We start from the raw sequence: 13,997 nt of genomic DNA on the forward strand, positions 1-13,997 counted from the left end.
TACAAACATTAGGTGTTGTAGAGGTTTAATAGACAGGCTTGTTAACTAGTTTTAATGGGTGTTGTATCCTGTAGTTTGGTCTTGGGTAGAGCCTCTGAAAAGCTCCCTTCCCCCGATCCTAACACCAGGGTGGTTCTGGACACCGCCCCCACATGGACCGGGGGCCCCACAGTGCTGTGCTACATGCTGTGGAAGGTCTGGCTCTGGTGCTGCTCTGCTCCTGCCAGACCGGCACCCGAAAGCTGGCCGTTGCCGTCCTCCGCGAGGTCCGATGCCTCTTCGCCATCATTGGGCAGACCGAGGTGAGCAGGGGGGGGGGGCTTCCTGTTGGGTGAAGTCGTGTGCAGTGTTGCGATTAAGGATGTGGGCTTACAAGCTAATAAATGAATTACATAGCTGTTTACTTTTGATGTAAACAGTTGTTAATTAACTGGAATGTTGGCCGGCACAGTACCCACAGCGCTGGGTAGTACTGTCACCCTGCAACAACAGGACTCGGGCTTTGAATCTCGCCTCTTTCCCAAGCCATGTGCACTTCGGTTTCCTCTCAGTCCCTGCAGTCAGGCTAAGTAGCGTTTTTAAAATGCTCATTGTGAATTCAGTTTTATAAAAATCTGTGACTGCAATCAGAAAATTAAAAATTTCAGTAGCCTTGTTTTGTTTGGTTATGGTTAAGACTGGGTAGGGGTTAAGGTTGTTATTGTTTGCAATAGTGTTTTGCCAATAGAAATGAATGGTCGGTCCCCACAAAGATATGAGTACAGGACTCTGTGTGTGTGTGTGTGTGTGTGTGCCCCTTTATGCTACCTCCAGTCCCACTGTGACCCCAACTAGGATAAACTGGTGAAAGATGGACATGTCAAACAATAATGATACTGAGATCGTCGTAACGATGCTCGCAGCTTTGTGGTCCCATTTCTTATAGATTTATAATTATAGAGGAGTGATGTAGGTTATGAACAGCTTCTCACCTGAGCTGGGAGCCACTGTCTTTCACACTCTTCCTTCTCCACGCAGGATGATGATAAGCCCATGATCGAGGTCATGGACCAGCTGAGCTCTGCAGTGCTGGAGAGCTTTGTCCATGTGGCAGCGTCCGACTCGGTGGGCAGCCCTCTGTGCTTCTCTCGCTTCTTTCAAAGGTTATAGAAGTAGAGCAAAGGTTATCATGAGGAGTAGGACCGCCTCTGACCCCCCCACCCTCCCGCGCCTCCTGCAGGCCAGCCAGCCGCTAGGCCACCATGTGGATCTCCAATGGTTGGTGGAGTGGAGCGCCGTGTTGGTCAGCAGCCCCTACGACGTGAGAAGCCCCTCCCACGTGTGGATCTTCGCCCAATCGGTGAAGGACCCCTGGGTGCTGTGCCTGTACAGCTTCCTGCGCCAGGAGAACCTGCCGAGGCTGTGTCCCAGCGCGCTGGGCTACGCCTGGCCATACGCCTTCACCCGCCTGCAGCTACTCATGCCCCTGGTGGACCCCAAGTGAGTGGGAGCCAAACTGCCTGCTTAAGGATGTGAGATTAACGGCCAGGATGGCCAGTGTTATCCAGAAAGGGCCGTCGTGTATGATTACTAATTAGAGCAGTGTTTCCCAGTCCGATCCTTGGGTAGCCCAGTCGGTCCATGTTTTTGCTCCCGCCGAGCTTCTTGCTCCCTGAGGACAGGATTAGTAAACACTGAATTAGAAGTCTGATTGGCTGAAGAGTCCCCTGCCTGTCATAGGCGATGTCCTGCTTTTGTAGCGATGGGTTTTTGAGCTGAATTATCCATCTTTAATTAGTATTTTCAGTCTGTAAGTTGTTTTTGATGAACACATCAGCTGTCTAAAGAATATCCTGCAGCATTACAATTGGCTATTTAATTAATTACGCCTTTACTGTGAGAAACGTCCTGTTTATCCCTCTAATTTTTTCAAATTTGCTTATGATTTCTGACAGGTTTCAGTTAACAGGCTAATGTAACTAGTCAGCTGGCATTTTCTAGGCACAGAATTGTAGTGAAAATACTGCAATCTGATTTTCTGATCACAGTCGTGGTTCGGTGACAGTGACCGTTTAGGGTTGGTGTTGGTGGTCAGTTCGGTGGAGGGGTGCTGAGCCTGGCTATGTTTCGGGTCTAACAGCAGCCCCATGAACGCCAAGCGGGCGAGCATGGCAGGCAGCAGCAACGACGCCTACGTCAGCCTGTGGAGGAACTACCTGATCCTCTGCCTGGGCGTGGCCAAGCCCAGCATCATGAGCTCGGGACACCTGCGTGCCTCTACGCCCGAGATCATGGCCACCACGCCTGACGGCAGCATCAGCTACGACAACAAGGTCTGTCCCCGCCACCAAATAGCACATACTAGGAGTTAGATATACCTGTGAATCATAGACTACAGACTGAGTGTGTATGGTTATTACATGTATGGTTAGAGCACCATTTGTTCCTATGGCTGTGAGATTTTATTATACCGCTGTCAACAAAAGGGATTCATGACTTGGTCACCACTCGCTCTTCCAACACCGTAACAATGGACCCATCTGTACTGTTTAGCTTTTTTTAATTTATGTTTGCTTTCCAGGCTTTTAATCATTTTCAACAATGTTCAAATATTTTATGTATTTATTATTTTTTCCTTTTTCACAATGTTATCGAGCTACTGGACACCTGAATTTCCCCAAGGGCATGAATAAAGTTACTGTGTGTGTAATTGTGGGCATTTGTTTGTATTTGAACTACTGGATGCCTAAATGTCCTTCTGGAACCAAGTATCTATCTATCTATCTATCTATCTATCTATCTATCTATCTATCTATCTATCTATATCTATCTATCTATCTATCTATCTATCTATCTATCTATCTGTCTGTCTGTTTATCTATCTATCTATCTATCTGTCTATCTATCTACAGTATCTATCTATCTATCTATCTATCTATCTATCTATCTATCTGTCATTCGATTTCCTTAACAGGTATAGTACTCACTGATCAACAGAAAAAGATTGTAAATGTTAGCTCTATGAATGATCTACCTATGAAGGTTGTGTAATGTAAAGTATAGATTAGAATAGACTGTGTTACATGCTTCTAGAGATGGATAGTTCAGGTCCAAAAAGTAAAAATCCAGACCAGGATTTTATTTCAACCAGTTGGTTGATTACTCTGTGACTGTAATTCTTTATACTCAACAGGCTCGTTGAAATGAAATTTTGGTCTGGATATTTACTTTCTGGATCTGAACTATTCACCTATGTGTGTTTCAATAGAGTATGGATCATGGTAAATGTGGAGAAATGGATGTGGGAAGTGTGGTGTTTAATGTGTTCTGTGGAGCATAGCCTAGAGTAAATAGAGTAAATGAGAGTGCCTATTGCGTCGTATAACCTATGGAATACCCAAAGTGCAAAGGTGATTGATTGTGAACATCCCCCTGCCCCTTTCTCCCTTGTCATGTGACGGAGCAGGTGATGGGGACCCCGTCTGTGGCCTGGCTCCTCAAGCAGCTGGTTCCTCTGATGAGGGTGGAAAGCATCGACCTCACAGAGTCGCTGGTGCTGGGCTTCGGCCGTACCAACGCGCTGGTCTTCAGGTAGCGTTTGCCTTTGTCTACAGGCAAAATGCCTAATGGGTTTGCACTTTGGCTCCCCTTTGCTGGAGATGGAAATGTGAACTCGGTGACCCTATATTTTCATTCCTATCATTTATCTGTGTTCCTGTTTTTGTTGGCAAGCTTTGCGTCTTGTGGCCACCATCCTTAATGGCTCCCATCCCCAATCCCTCCCTAGTTTCAGGACAGAGAAAATGCATCTTCTCTGTATGGAAAGCCAGCCTGTTGTGAATGACTAGCATGTTGCTAGGGGATGCCACCACAGCAACGAAGTGTGGCGTCCTGCCTCTTCTGGCAGAATGATGCAAATTCTGTTCTGAGTGGTTTGTAGGGGATACAACCAGGCTGGAGACCAAGGGCAGGCTGGCAGCAAAAAGCAGCCCAGAAATTTGGGGGGGTCCCTTTTGCAGTCATCTGGTTGGTAGCCAATGATGAAAGAAAGCAGTATTCATCAATCATTTCCTGCGGGTGACCTGTAAACATGCCCGGATTGTCGGGCAAGTCTGGCACCGCTGGCATATAGCCTGTGTAATGCCAGGGTTGGGGGAGAAAGACAAGCCCTCACAAATTCCAGAGCCGTCTCGAGGGCCGGTCCATGCCTGCTGGAGACTGTTTTGGTTTGATTGCGGTGGCAGGAAACGGGTGTCTGCAAATCTTCCTGGAGAGAGGCTGGTCCCATGTTCACAGCATTCTTCTCGCCGTTGGGATGGTTGGCATCCCAAGCATCTGTTTGTGCTGTGAGTCTGTGAGATCCAGAGGCAGGGAAGCAGTGTGTTTTGTCTGCACTGTAATTTTCCCCCGAAAACATCATCAGCGTGCTTTGACAAGAATTAAATTCGAAGGGAAAAACGGCCAGATTTCCTTCATTTTTATTGTGGGGTGTTTCCCTTTTGTCTTTGGCTTTCTGCTGTGTCTGATCATGTTGTCAGGGGACACTGGCAACCTGAAGGCTGTTTAAGTACAAATTTATCATTATGAAGTACAAAAGATAAACACATTCTTGTATACATATGTTCTTCCTACCCACATCCCTGTTATTGGCATCTACCAGCTCCTCCTACGAGAATTTGACATGATGCATGATACATGATGTCCAATGAGGACAGAGTATGTCCCTGTCCCAGGATGTGATAACTGTCATAATACCCTGTCTCCACGCAGGGAGTTGGTGGAGGAGCTCCACCCTTTAATGAAGGAGGCGCTGGAACGAAGACCAGAGGTAAGGAGTCCTGGGTTCATTTTATCTGCTGTTCAAAAGCCTGTATGCATCTTTTAGTTATGTATTCTGCGGTTCCAGAATTTGGGGTGTATTTGTTAAGGGTTGTAATTAGTCAGATCTACCTTATCGCTAGTGATGGAAAATGACACTACTTGAATCATTTGCTGTACTTTTTGACCCCACTAAATGGTGATCTTGGTTTGTGTTGGGGCGTGCTTTTGTGCCCTTTTGTAAAACATAGAGCACCATCTAGTGGAGTAAAAAAATACAGCAAATGGTTCATGAAGCATTATTTTGTCCATCACAACTTAGCGTCCCTGATTGTTCGTGGCCGCAAATCCGTTTCCCTGGTCGTTTGTGCCCCAGAACAAGAAACGGCGTGAGAGGCGGGATCTGCTGCGGCTGCAGCTGCTGCGCATCTTTGAGCTTCTGGCAGATTCTGGAGTCATCAGTGACAGGTAGGGTCGGGGGGCAGTGTCTCCGTTCGGCTCTTGGCAGCTCAGGTGTAGGGGGGTGTTGGTGAGTGTGGATTTGTTTCGGCAGAAGGGGGGCCAGGGGAGTGTCAGAGGGGTGCCTTTCAGTTGGGATGGTGTCTCGAAGTTATCAGTACCCTGTGATGGAATGCCCCTGTGCATCCTAAAACTGGCCTCAGCCTCACCATGACCCTGTGAAAGGGTTAATGGACGACAAGCCATGCATTATACGTTTCTAAACGCATGGCTGCGGCTGCTGCAGAGTACATTTAAAAAGATACAATGCGCAGCTTGGAGCGCATTAACCTACTTATACCACGGTTACAACACATTTGGCTTTCATCTTTATACCTAAAGACACTTTTCACGTTTATGAGTCGAAAACGCATTTATTAGTAGAACTGCTTTCGTCCTCCACTGATTACACATCTGGCTCAGATACGACCCAAGGCAGTGTTGTTAATTTGAAAATTGTCTTTTAAGTCCATAAGCCAGTCATTAGCCCTTTGTTTTATAATAGGGCATTAATTTGCTACTGTGATTCATCTCACTGGCACTACAGTATATGTGCAGTGATAGAAAATCCATCTACAACCTTCTGAACAATAAGATTTGAGAATTCAGCAGCACTGTGGTATAATTGAAAGTAACAGTCATATGAATTCTGTCCTGCATCTCTTTATCTTTCCTCCTGACTAACTCCATGCCTATTCCTCTGGATCTCCCCGACGTCCCCCCTGCCTCGGGCAGCACCAGCGGGGCCCTAGAACGCGACACCCTGGCCCTGGGGGCCCTCTTCCTGGAGTATGTGGACCTGACACGCATGCTGCTGGAGGCCGAGAACGACAAGGACGTGGAGATCCTGAAGGACATCCGGGCTCACTTCAGCGGCATGGTGGCCAACCTCATCCAGTGTGTCCCCGGTAACCGAGGCAACGGGGGCCGCTCCTTTCAGGGACCTCCTTTACCTGGATTGACGCTACTGAATGGGTGTTTAGAGATAAGCTGGAATGAGTCGCAGTACCATTAATGTTCCTTTTTTGGATCAATTATCTGTAGAAACCAAGATCTGAGCCCACATATTTCTAAGATGCAGCTTTTGTTTACAAAAAGAAAAAGACGAATCCCTTATTAGAATAATGATATTAGCTCCAATTAGAAGGATTCGGTTTCTTTACATTGACTTGTGGGTGTTCCTTTGTGTGTCTTGGTCATTATGTCACTGACACGCCCCTCATGCCCCCCCCCCACCAGTCCACCACCGCCGCTTCCTGTTCCCCCAGCCGAGCCTGCGGCACCACCTCTTCATCCTGTTCTCCCAGTGGGCGGGGCCCTTCAGCGTCATGTTCACCCCGCTGGACCGCTACAGTGACCGCAATCACCAGATCACCCGTTACCAGTACTGCGCCCTTAAGGTAGCCCCGCCTTCTGCCCTCCCACAATCCCACAATCCCACGGGGCAGCTCGGACACTCCATCCAAATCTCCCGTTTTTATATAGCACCTTTCATAAGAAAGTCGCCCCATGGCAGTCCATTACTACATTGTTTATACAAGATGGTGCACTAATCAGGGAAAAGGGGAATATGGAAAGAAAGAGTGCTAGAAGACAACAGAGGAGGGGGAAACCCCCCCCCCCCCCCCCCCCCTGCTGGGTGTGATAAAATTACAGAAAATATAAGAATGACTGCAGTCTGCCCGAGCCATACTGAGTTTACACCTGCCCTAGTACTTCATTTGCCGAAAAGCTTATTTCCAGCAGTGTTTCTAACTGTATAACACAGTGGACCACACCCATGGAACTGCGGTGTGTATCTTAGACATTAAACTGTCCTCTTCATGTTCGTCTTCCCTCCTCCCTGGTCTGTACAAGTCCGCGTAGCTGCAGTGATGTCGCGCTTCAGCTCTCCCTGAGACCCCCGCGGTTTGTGCGTGTATCGCATGCACGCACCGGCATGTTTGCATAAGCGTTACACGCCACGCGTGTTTCTCCGCAGGCCATGTCCGCTGTGCTGTGCTGTGGGCCCGTGTTCGACAACGTGGGCCTGTCACCGGACGGATACCTCTACAAGTGGCTGGACAACATCCTGGCCTGCCCTGACCTCCGGGTTTGTATGCGGCCATGATTTTCATGAAAACAGACCCCCAACGGCATTCTTGCTGCATGTAGACGCTCTGATGATACAAGACCACTGCCAGCTGTCATACTGCAGTAAAGACCCCACCGTAGGGTGACCAGATAATCCATGTCAGGGAGGACACTCTGAGCTAGGACAGGAATTGTAAATTACCATTTCAATTAAACGGACCTGGATTTCACTTGAGCACTCAGCTCTTGCTGTGTGCTGATTGGTCAGTCCTATAATGTATGTGCATGTGTCACTAATGCTAATGTGAAACAGCTGGATGAGTCTTTCAGTCAAGGAAACAAACCAGTCAAAGCACAAGAAGAGCTAAACTATTTAGCCGAGCACAGGAGCCTTTCAATTAGAAAGTAGTTTGTAAAACCCAAAGTAGCTCAAAGTGTCCTCCCTGACATGGATTGTCTGGTCACCCTACCCCACCGTATAGTCCAGTGTCACTTACTCAGACTCTCAATAAAAGCTTCGAGATACTTTCTGAGTTATTCACTTTCTCTCCACCTGTGACATAGGTTCACCGACTTGGCTGTGAGGTGGTGGTCTTACTCCTGGAGCTCAACCCAGACCAAGTTAACCTCTTTAACTGGGCAGTAGATCGCTGCTTCACAGGCTCCTACCAGCTTGCCTCAGGCTGCTTCAAGGCCATTGCTACGGTCTGTGGAAGCAGGTACGGTTCTGCCTTCTCTGGCTCCCCAGCACATAAGGGGAAGAGTATGCTCATGAACACGTTTCGCTCAGGAGCATATACAGGGGTGGGACCATTGGGGTACAGGCTCAAGCTGAAAGCTGATTGGTCCCTGGAGTGCCCTCTCCCCTGTCACTCACCAATTTCAAACATATTATTGGCTAATTATAAGCTTCCCCCCCACCTTAAACAACTATAGAATCACCACCAATATACTGTACTCTCAGTTGACTGTTCTTCGAACCTACAAATAGCCAAAGTAATATAGGCAAACACCAGATGCTGATAATGTGGGCAAAAATGAACATTTGAATGTTATGGATACTAGTACAACATTTTAAAAGGAACAAAAAACAAACTGATGTTGGTGGACGTTATGGTATCTGCTCATCTCTAACCCCCCTTTTTTTACTCTTACAGAAACTATCCGTGTGACATAGTTACGCTTCTCAACTTGGTGCTTTTTAAGTCCTCAGACACCAACAGGGATATCTATGAGATTTCAATGCAGCTGATGCAGGTGTGTCAAACTGGCTCGGATGACTGTCTCATACACGGAATTATCATAGATCAGAGCTATGCACCTCACGGTCCTCTACGGCCCTCTATGGTCCTCTGCGGCCGAGCCCCGCTGATTTCCCAGCCTTCCTTTACCTGTGAGCCAGGTGTGAAGCCTCTGTGGCCAATTAGAGTCAGTAATCATTAAACTAACTACCTGGGAGAACTGAAAACAAGGCCCGGATTTGGAATCGAGGTCCAGATTTGAAGAGCCCTGCCATAGATGTTAAATAGCTCTCTTGTTTGGTTTTAGGCCATATATTGGTGTCTGTGTATCTATCAGCAGGAATAACCAATGCATTTATACAGGCTAAAAGCTATGTTCTCCAGTGTAGCAATAATTCATTACAAAATTAATGTCATATGACAGTTAGCAATTCACATGCAAGTCACTCCACAAAGATGCAGGTGCTTCATTGTTCATGGTGATTAATGTGTAAAGCATGTTCCTCAACCCGGTCTTCAGGGACCCCCAGACAGCCCACATTTTTGCTCCCTCCCAGCTCTCAGCTCACCTGAACCAAACAATGAAGAACATCAAATACCTGAGACAGGTGTGTTCAGGGAGGGAGCAAAAATATGGGCTGTCTGGTGGCCCCCAACGACTGGGTTGGGAAACACTGGTCTAAAATGGTCTTAAGCGGCATCTGTTATGTGAAAATTAAAAGAGAACCTCCCCCCCCCCCACCGTTCGGCTCACCTCAGATCCTGGAGACGAAGCTCTCTGTGTACTCCAAGAAGATCATGGAACAGAGGTCTAACAGCGTGCTGTACGGCACCCACGGTCCCCTACCCCCGCTGTACAGTGTCTCCCTGGCCCAACTCTCCAGCCAGTTGGCTAGGATGTATCCTCAGCTCACACTACCGCTCTTCTCAGGTACCCATATTCGTCTGTCTTTGGTAGCTACATAGAATTCCGGCCCATCCAGAAGGTGCAGGTTCTGTCATACTTGTCATGCATTCTATTGGGTTTTATGACTTTGTCACCTATTTTCACCCTCCCCCCCCCACGCTCATAGAGGTGAGCCAGCGGTTCCCCACCACCCACCCCAATGGTCGCCAGATCATGCTCACTTATCTTCTGCCATGGCTTCACAACATCGAACTGGTGGACAGCGGTCTGCTGCCGGCCTCCAGCCCCTGTACCCCCGAGGACGAGACCCACATCCAGGCCGGAAGCCTGGGCCTCACACACTGGCTCAAGGGCAGCGGCTGGGGCTCACTGCAGGCCACCTCGCTGGTCCTCAACAACCTTATGTTTATGACCGCCAAGGTATGGCTGCAGAGCATGTGTGTGTGACAGTCACTGACTCGACCTGAGGTACAAGGATTCTCAACCCTGATACTTGGGGGCAGTAAATTGCCTATATTTTGTCTATTTATGCTTGGTAATTTCATTTAAAATACCACAATATTTTTAGTTATTTGACAGATGCTTTAATCCAAAGAAATTACCAAGAGAATTTTGAGAAGGCAGAGTTAGACAGCCCCCAGCTGTAAGAGCCCTCTGCCAAACCAGGGATTTGAGCCTACAACCTTCTAATCATAGGAGAGGAGCTATATTTGGGCCTTTGCTGGTGTCTGGCCAGGAATCGCACTGCTGGGGGGGTTAATGGCTTGGCAGAGAGAGTTCATGAGTCTTTCCCCCCCACAGCAGTTTCTCTACAATTCCTGGCAACTCAAATAGCATCAAACAAGATGAGTTTAATAGTAATATGGCAGGCTGATCTCCACGTCTCCCCGCAGTACGGCGATGAGGCTCCGGGCCCGGAGATGGAAAATGCCTGGAACGCCTTGGTCAGCAACGACACGTGGAACAGCAACCTGCGCACCACCCTGCAGTTCCTCACCAGTCTGTGCGGCGTCAGCAGCGACACCACCCTGCTGCCCCACGTAAGTCTGAAGAACATGTTGCCCTCTGGAAAAAGGCAGTCTAATGACATCTGCCTAACTGCTGTGCAATAAGATGCCGTTCATCTCGTTAAAGGTAACTAGGATGTAGCTCTTGTTACCGTGGTGCAGTTTTGTTCTCGTTGCTATGGTGTTGAATAAGATCATGCCCTTGTTGCAGATATGGAAAGTATCCACTCGTTACCATGGTTAAAGTTACTAAAGATGTTGCCTTGTTGTTATGCACCAGAATAAAATGGAATCCTTCTCATCACAGATCAAGAAGGTGGTGATCTACCTGTGCAGGAACAACACCATCCAGACCATGGAGGAGCTGCTGTTTGAACTGCAGCAGACGGACCCTGTGAACCCAGTGGTGCTGCACTGTGACAACCCGCCCTTCTACCGCTTTGCGGCCAGTAACAAAGCCTCGGCAGCAGCCTCTGGTGAGCTTCATTGGCAGATGCCTTGTCAATCAAATTGCCAAGAAACAATTGGTAACACTTAAAGCAGTTATCATAATGCATTATAGGTACCTTCATAATGCATTATAATGCATTCATAAAGTATTATAAACGCAGCTATAACAATTTTAAAAAGGCATAACATATACACATATTTACTATGTATTATGAATGCTGCATGAAGCTCTCATCTGTAATGCACTATAAATATCTTCATAATTTATTATAATGGTCAGTACTGTATATGTCATTATATGGCTGTTTTACATGAAGCATCCAGTATTATGCAAATGGAAAAAATAAGTTTAAAAAAAAATGCAGCAAGCTGGGATTTTAAAGCCAGATGTTCTAGGACAATCCACATGAAAGGTAATGATGAGACTGTCTGCTTAGAGTGTGAGAACCGTGTTTGTTGGCGTTTCCAGGCACGACGTCCAGCAGCAACACGGTTCTGGCCGGACAGGAGAGCTTACCGGACACAGACGAGACCAAAGTGGCCCGGGAGACGGAGGAGAGGTGTGGCCCGCAGTCCTATTGATGAGTGGAGCTTCTGTAATTAATTAGTGGCCTGATTGATAATCTAAAGCCCTGCTTTTACTCAAAGGGCTACGTAAGCAAGTAAGGTTTATTTATAAATCTTTTTTCACAGAATAATCACAAAATAAAATGTAATTTAATTTAATAAAAAATAAGTAAACAAGAAACATTAAGACACAGATTCAAATAAACGATAATTATAATACAATTAATATAAAAAAATTAATATAAAAAAAAGATTTAATATATTAAATATAAAATATAAATATAAAATGACTGCATATTATTTAAATGAGGCAGAAGTTTAGTTGTTATTTATTTTGCATGTGCTTTCAGGCTTTCTAGTGTGGTGAAGGCCCACAACAGACTGGAATCTCGCAACAGCAACAGTTCTGGGGGGTCCTATGATGATGAGAAAAGTGAGTGTCGCCTCATTTCTGCCCACAAGAACACGCTGAGCAGCCAACATGTTTTACAGTTTCTTGTGTGCAAGTGATGTGTCATATAATAGTTTTTTTTTTTTTTAAGTCTTGCAAATATTCCAGATATGTTTGTCAGAAGTCAGCGTCATGGCAACAAATTCTTTCTCTTGCATCTGTTGAAAGATTTTCCCTGAACTAGGGGTAGGAATGTGACAGCTGCTTTCTGCAGAGCCCAGGAGGGTGTGTCCAGGCTTTTAAAGTTAAGGGCTGGAAGGAGAGATTTTCCGTTGTGCAAACCCGGTCTTCTCTCCTGGCCCCGCCCCCCTTTCATCAGGTGACCCGCTGCCGCCGTATGCCGGGTGGCTGCTGAGTGTGCTGGAGAGCAATCTGCCACAACCGTTACCCATGCCAACAAATGGGGGGTGCTGGGCACCGTTGGTGGATTACCTGCCTGAGACCATCTCTTCACGATCACCTCTACACAGGTAAATGCCTGCACACGTGTAATACTAAGCCCTTTTAGTACAACACGTAGAGAGCTGTTATTTTTGAACTCCTGTGTTAAAGGGCGCCCCCTTTTGCTGCAGGTGCAACATTGCAGTCATCTTTATGACAGAGATGGTGGTCGACCACAGTGTAAGGGAGGACTGGGCTTTGCACTTGCCACTGCTCTTACATGCTCTCTTTTTGGGTACGTCTCCGTCTTCTTCCACACAATACAAGCAAACAGAGAATGTGCTAAAAAGTCACTGGCTTGAATGGTTGGCCTGTTGAGTAAAGCAATATTTTTATCTCCCCTCCATAACAACCATCATCTCTGTCTCACCTCTTTTAAGTTAAAAGAGGCGAAACGCTTTTGTGCTGAGGTGCCAACCGTGTAGGAGCTCGCCAGTAGAAACACAAACCCTGCGAGATGCTGGAGATTAGTGCTTTGCTTGGACTTGGAACATCTCCGCCCCCTGGATATTACATGCTATAGATCAGGCACTTTCTTGGCTGTGTGATGCCTTGCAGAAATGCTAAAAATGTACTTGTAGGTAAGATAAAGAATAGACAGAAAGCAGAGGTGAATAGTTCAAGTCCAGAAAGTAAAAATCCAGGCCAAGATTTTATTTCAACCAACCTGTTGAGTACTCTGTGACTGTGACTCTTTATAACCAATTGGCTGGTTGAAACAAAATCTTGGTCTGGATTTTTACTTTTTTGACCTAAACTATCCACCTCCAGCTGAAAGGGAAAACCATCATCTGCCCTGAGCTTATCTCCTCAGCATGCTGTTCATAGCGCAGACGAAGATCTGGGAGCCTTATCTCTCACCTGGAGCATGTGAAGCATTTGCTGTTTGCATTTGCTATTGATTTGTACATATGTTTCCAGTTTTCCCACTTTGCTCTGAGAAATAGTAAACCGAGTACATGCAAATCTGTAAATACTGTATTAATAATGAGGACCTTAGTACTTTACGTAGCCGTCATTGCATTGACGGTCTCTGCAATCAAACAGCAATCTGTTATCATGTGATCAGCCATGTGACATTGCTTCTTACCCGAACAGGCCTGGACCACTACCGGCCAGAGGTGTTCGAGCACAGCAAGCGCCTCCTTCTGCACCTCCTCATCACGCTCTCCTGCAACAACAGCTTCCAGGTCATCGCCTCGGTGCTCCTGCTCTCCCGAGATATGGGAGGCAGCAGGACACTGACTGTCAGATCTAGCTACCAGCCTGAGTACCTCTACACAGGTAGCAGCCCTCATGGTCTAACCAAAGAAAATAGCAACCTAAATTGATTTGGTGTGGGTATTTATTATGTATGTACTGTGTATTATTACTATGTGTCATTTATGATAAGCTATTTTATTCTGATTTTAGGTTGCTTTTTTAAGATCAGGGACAACAGATGAAGATTAGATAGATAGATAGATAGATAGATAGATAGATAGATAGATAGATAGATAGACACAAGAACTGAAATACTTATACACTTGTATATGGGTGACAGCCTACAAGCCTTAGCATGCACA

General features: G+C 46.6%; 1 protein-coding gene across 11 annotated transcripts in view; it reads left to right on the forward strand.

Moving 5' to 3' along the window:
* The window catches only part of fryb (furry homolog b (Drosophila)), a 71,603-nt gene that overhangs the window by 39,978 nt on the left and 17,628 nt on the right, over window positions 1–13,997 (forward strand). For all 11 annotated transcript variants that reach the window (XM_072702171.1, XM_072702172.1, XM_072702165.1 and 8 more), the window contains exons 19-39: window positions 129–302; window positions 1,018–1,104; window positions 1,220–1,479; window positions 2,120–2,312; window positions 3,446–3,570; window positions 4,750–4,807; window positions 5,174–5,265; window positions 6,031–6,203; window positions 6,535–6,695; window positions 7,277–7,387; window positions 7,933–8,087; window positions 8,526–8,625; window positions 9,369–9,540; window positions 9,683–9,936; window positions 10,410–10,556; window positions 10,831–10,999; window positions 11,443–11,533; window positions 11,891–11,973; window positions 12,311–12,461; window positions 12,564–12,667; window positions 13,531–13,716. In XM_072702171.1, the coding sequence (XP_072558272.1) occupies window positions 129–302; window positions 1,018–1,104; window positions 1,220–1,479; window positions 2,120–2,312; window positions 3,446–3,570; window positions 4,750–4,807; window positions 5,174–5,265; window positions 6,031–6,203; window positions 6,535–6,695; window positions 7,277–7,387; window positions 7,933–8,087; window positions 8,526–8,625; window positions 9,369–9,540; window positions 9,683–9,936; window positions 10,410–10,556; window positions 10,831–10,999; window positions 11,443–11,533; window positions 11,891–11,973; window positions 12,311–12,461; window positions 12,564–12,667; window positions 13,531–13,716 (3,046 nt within the window). The remainder of the gene's footprint in view (window positions 1–128; window positions 303–1,017; window positions 1,105–1,219; window positions 1,480–2,119; window positions 2,313–3,445; window positions 3,571–4,749; window positions 4,808–5,173; window positions 5,266–6,030; window positions 6,204–6,534; window positions 6,696–7,276; window positions 7,388–7,932; window positions 8,088–8,525; window positions 8,626–9,368; window positions 9,541–9,682; window positions 9,937–10,409; window positions 10,557–10,830; window positions 11,000–11,442; window positions 11,534–11,890; window positions 11,974–12,310; window positions 12,462–12,563; window positions 12,668–13,530; window positions 13,717–13,997) is intronic.

Source organism: Paramormyrops kingsleyae, chromosome 18, assembly GCF_048594095.1.
Source record: "Paramormyrops kingsleyae isolate MSU_618 chromosome 18, PKINGS_0.4, whole genome shotgun sequence".
Lineage (NCBI taxonomy): Eukaryota > Metazoa > Chordata > Actinopteri > Osteoglossiformes > Mormyridae > Paramormyrops > Paramormyrops kingsleyae.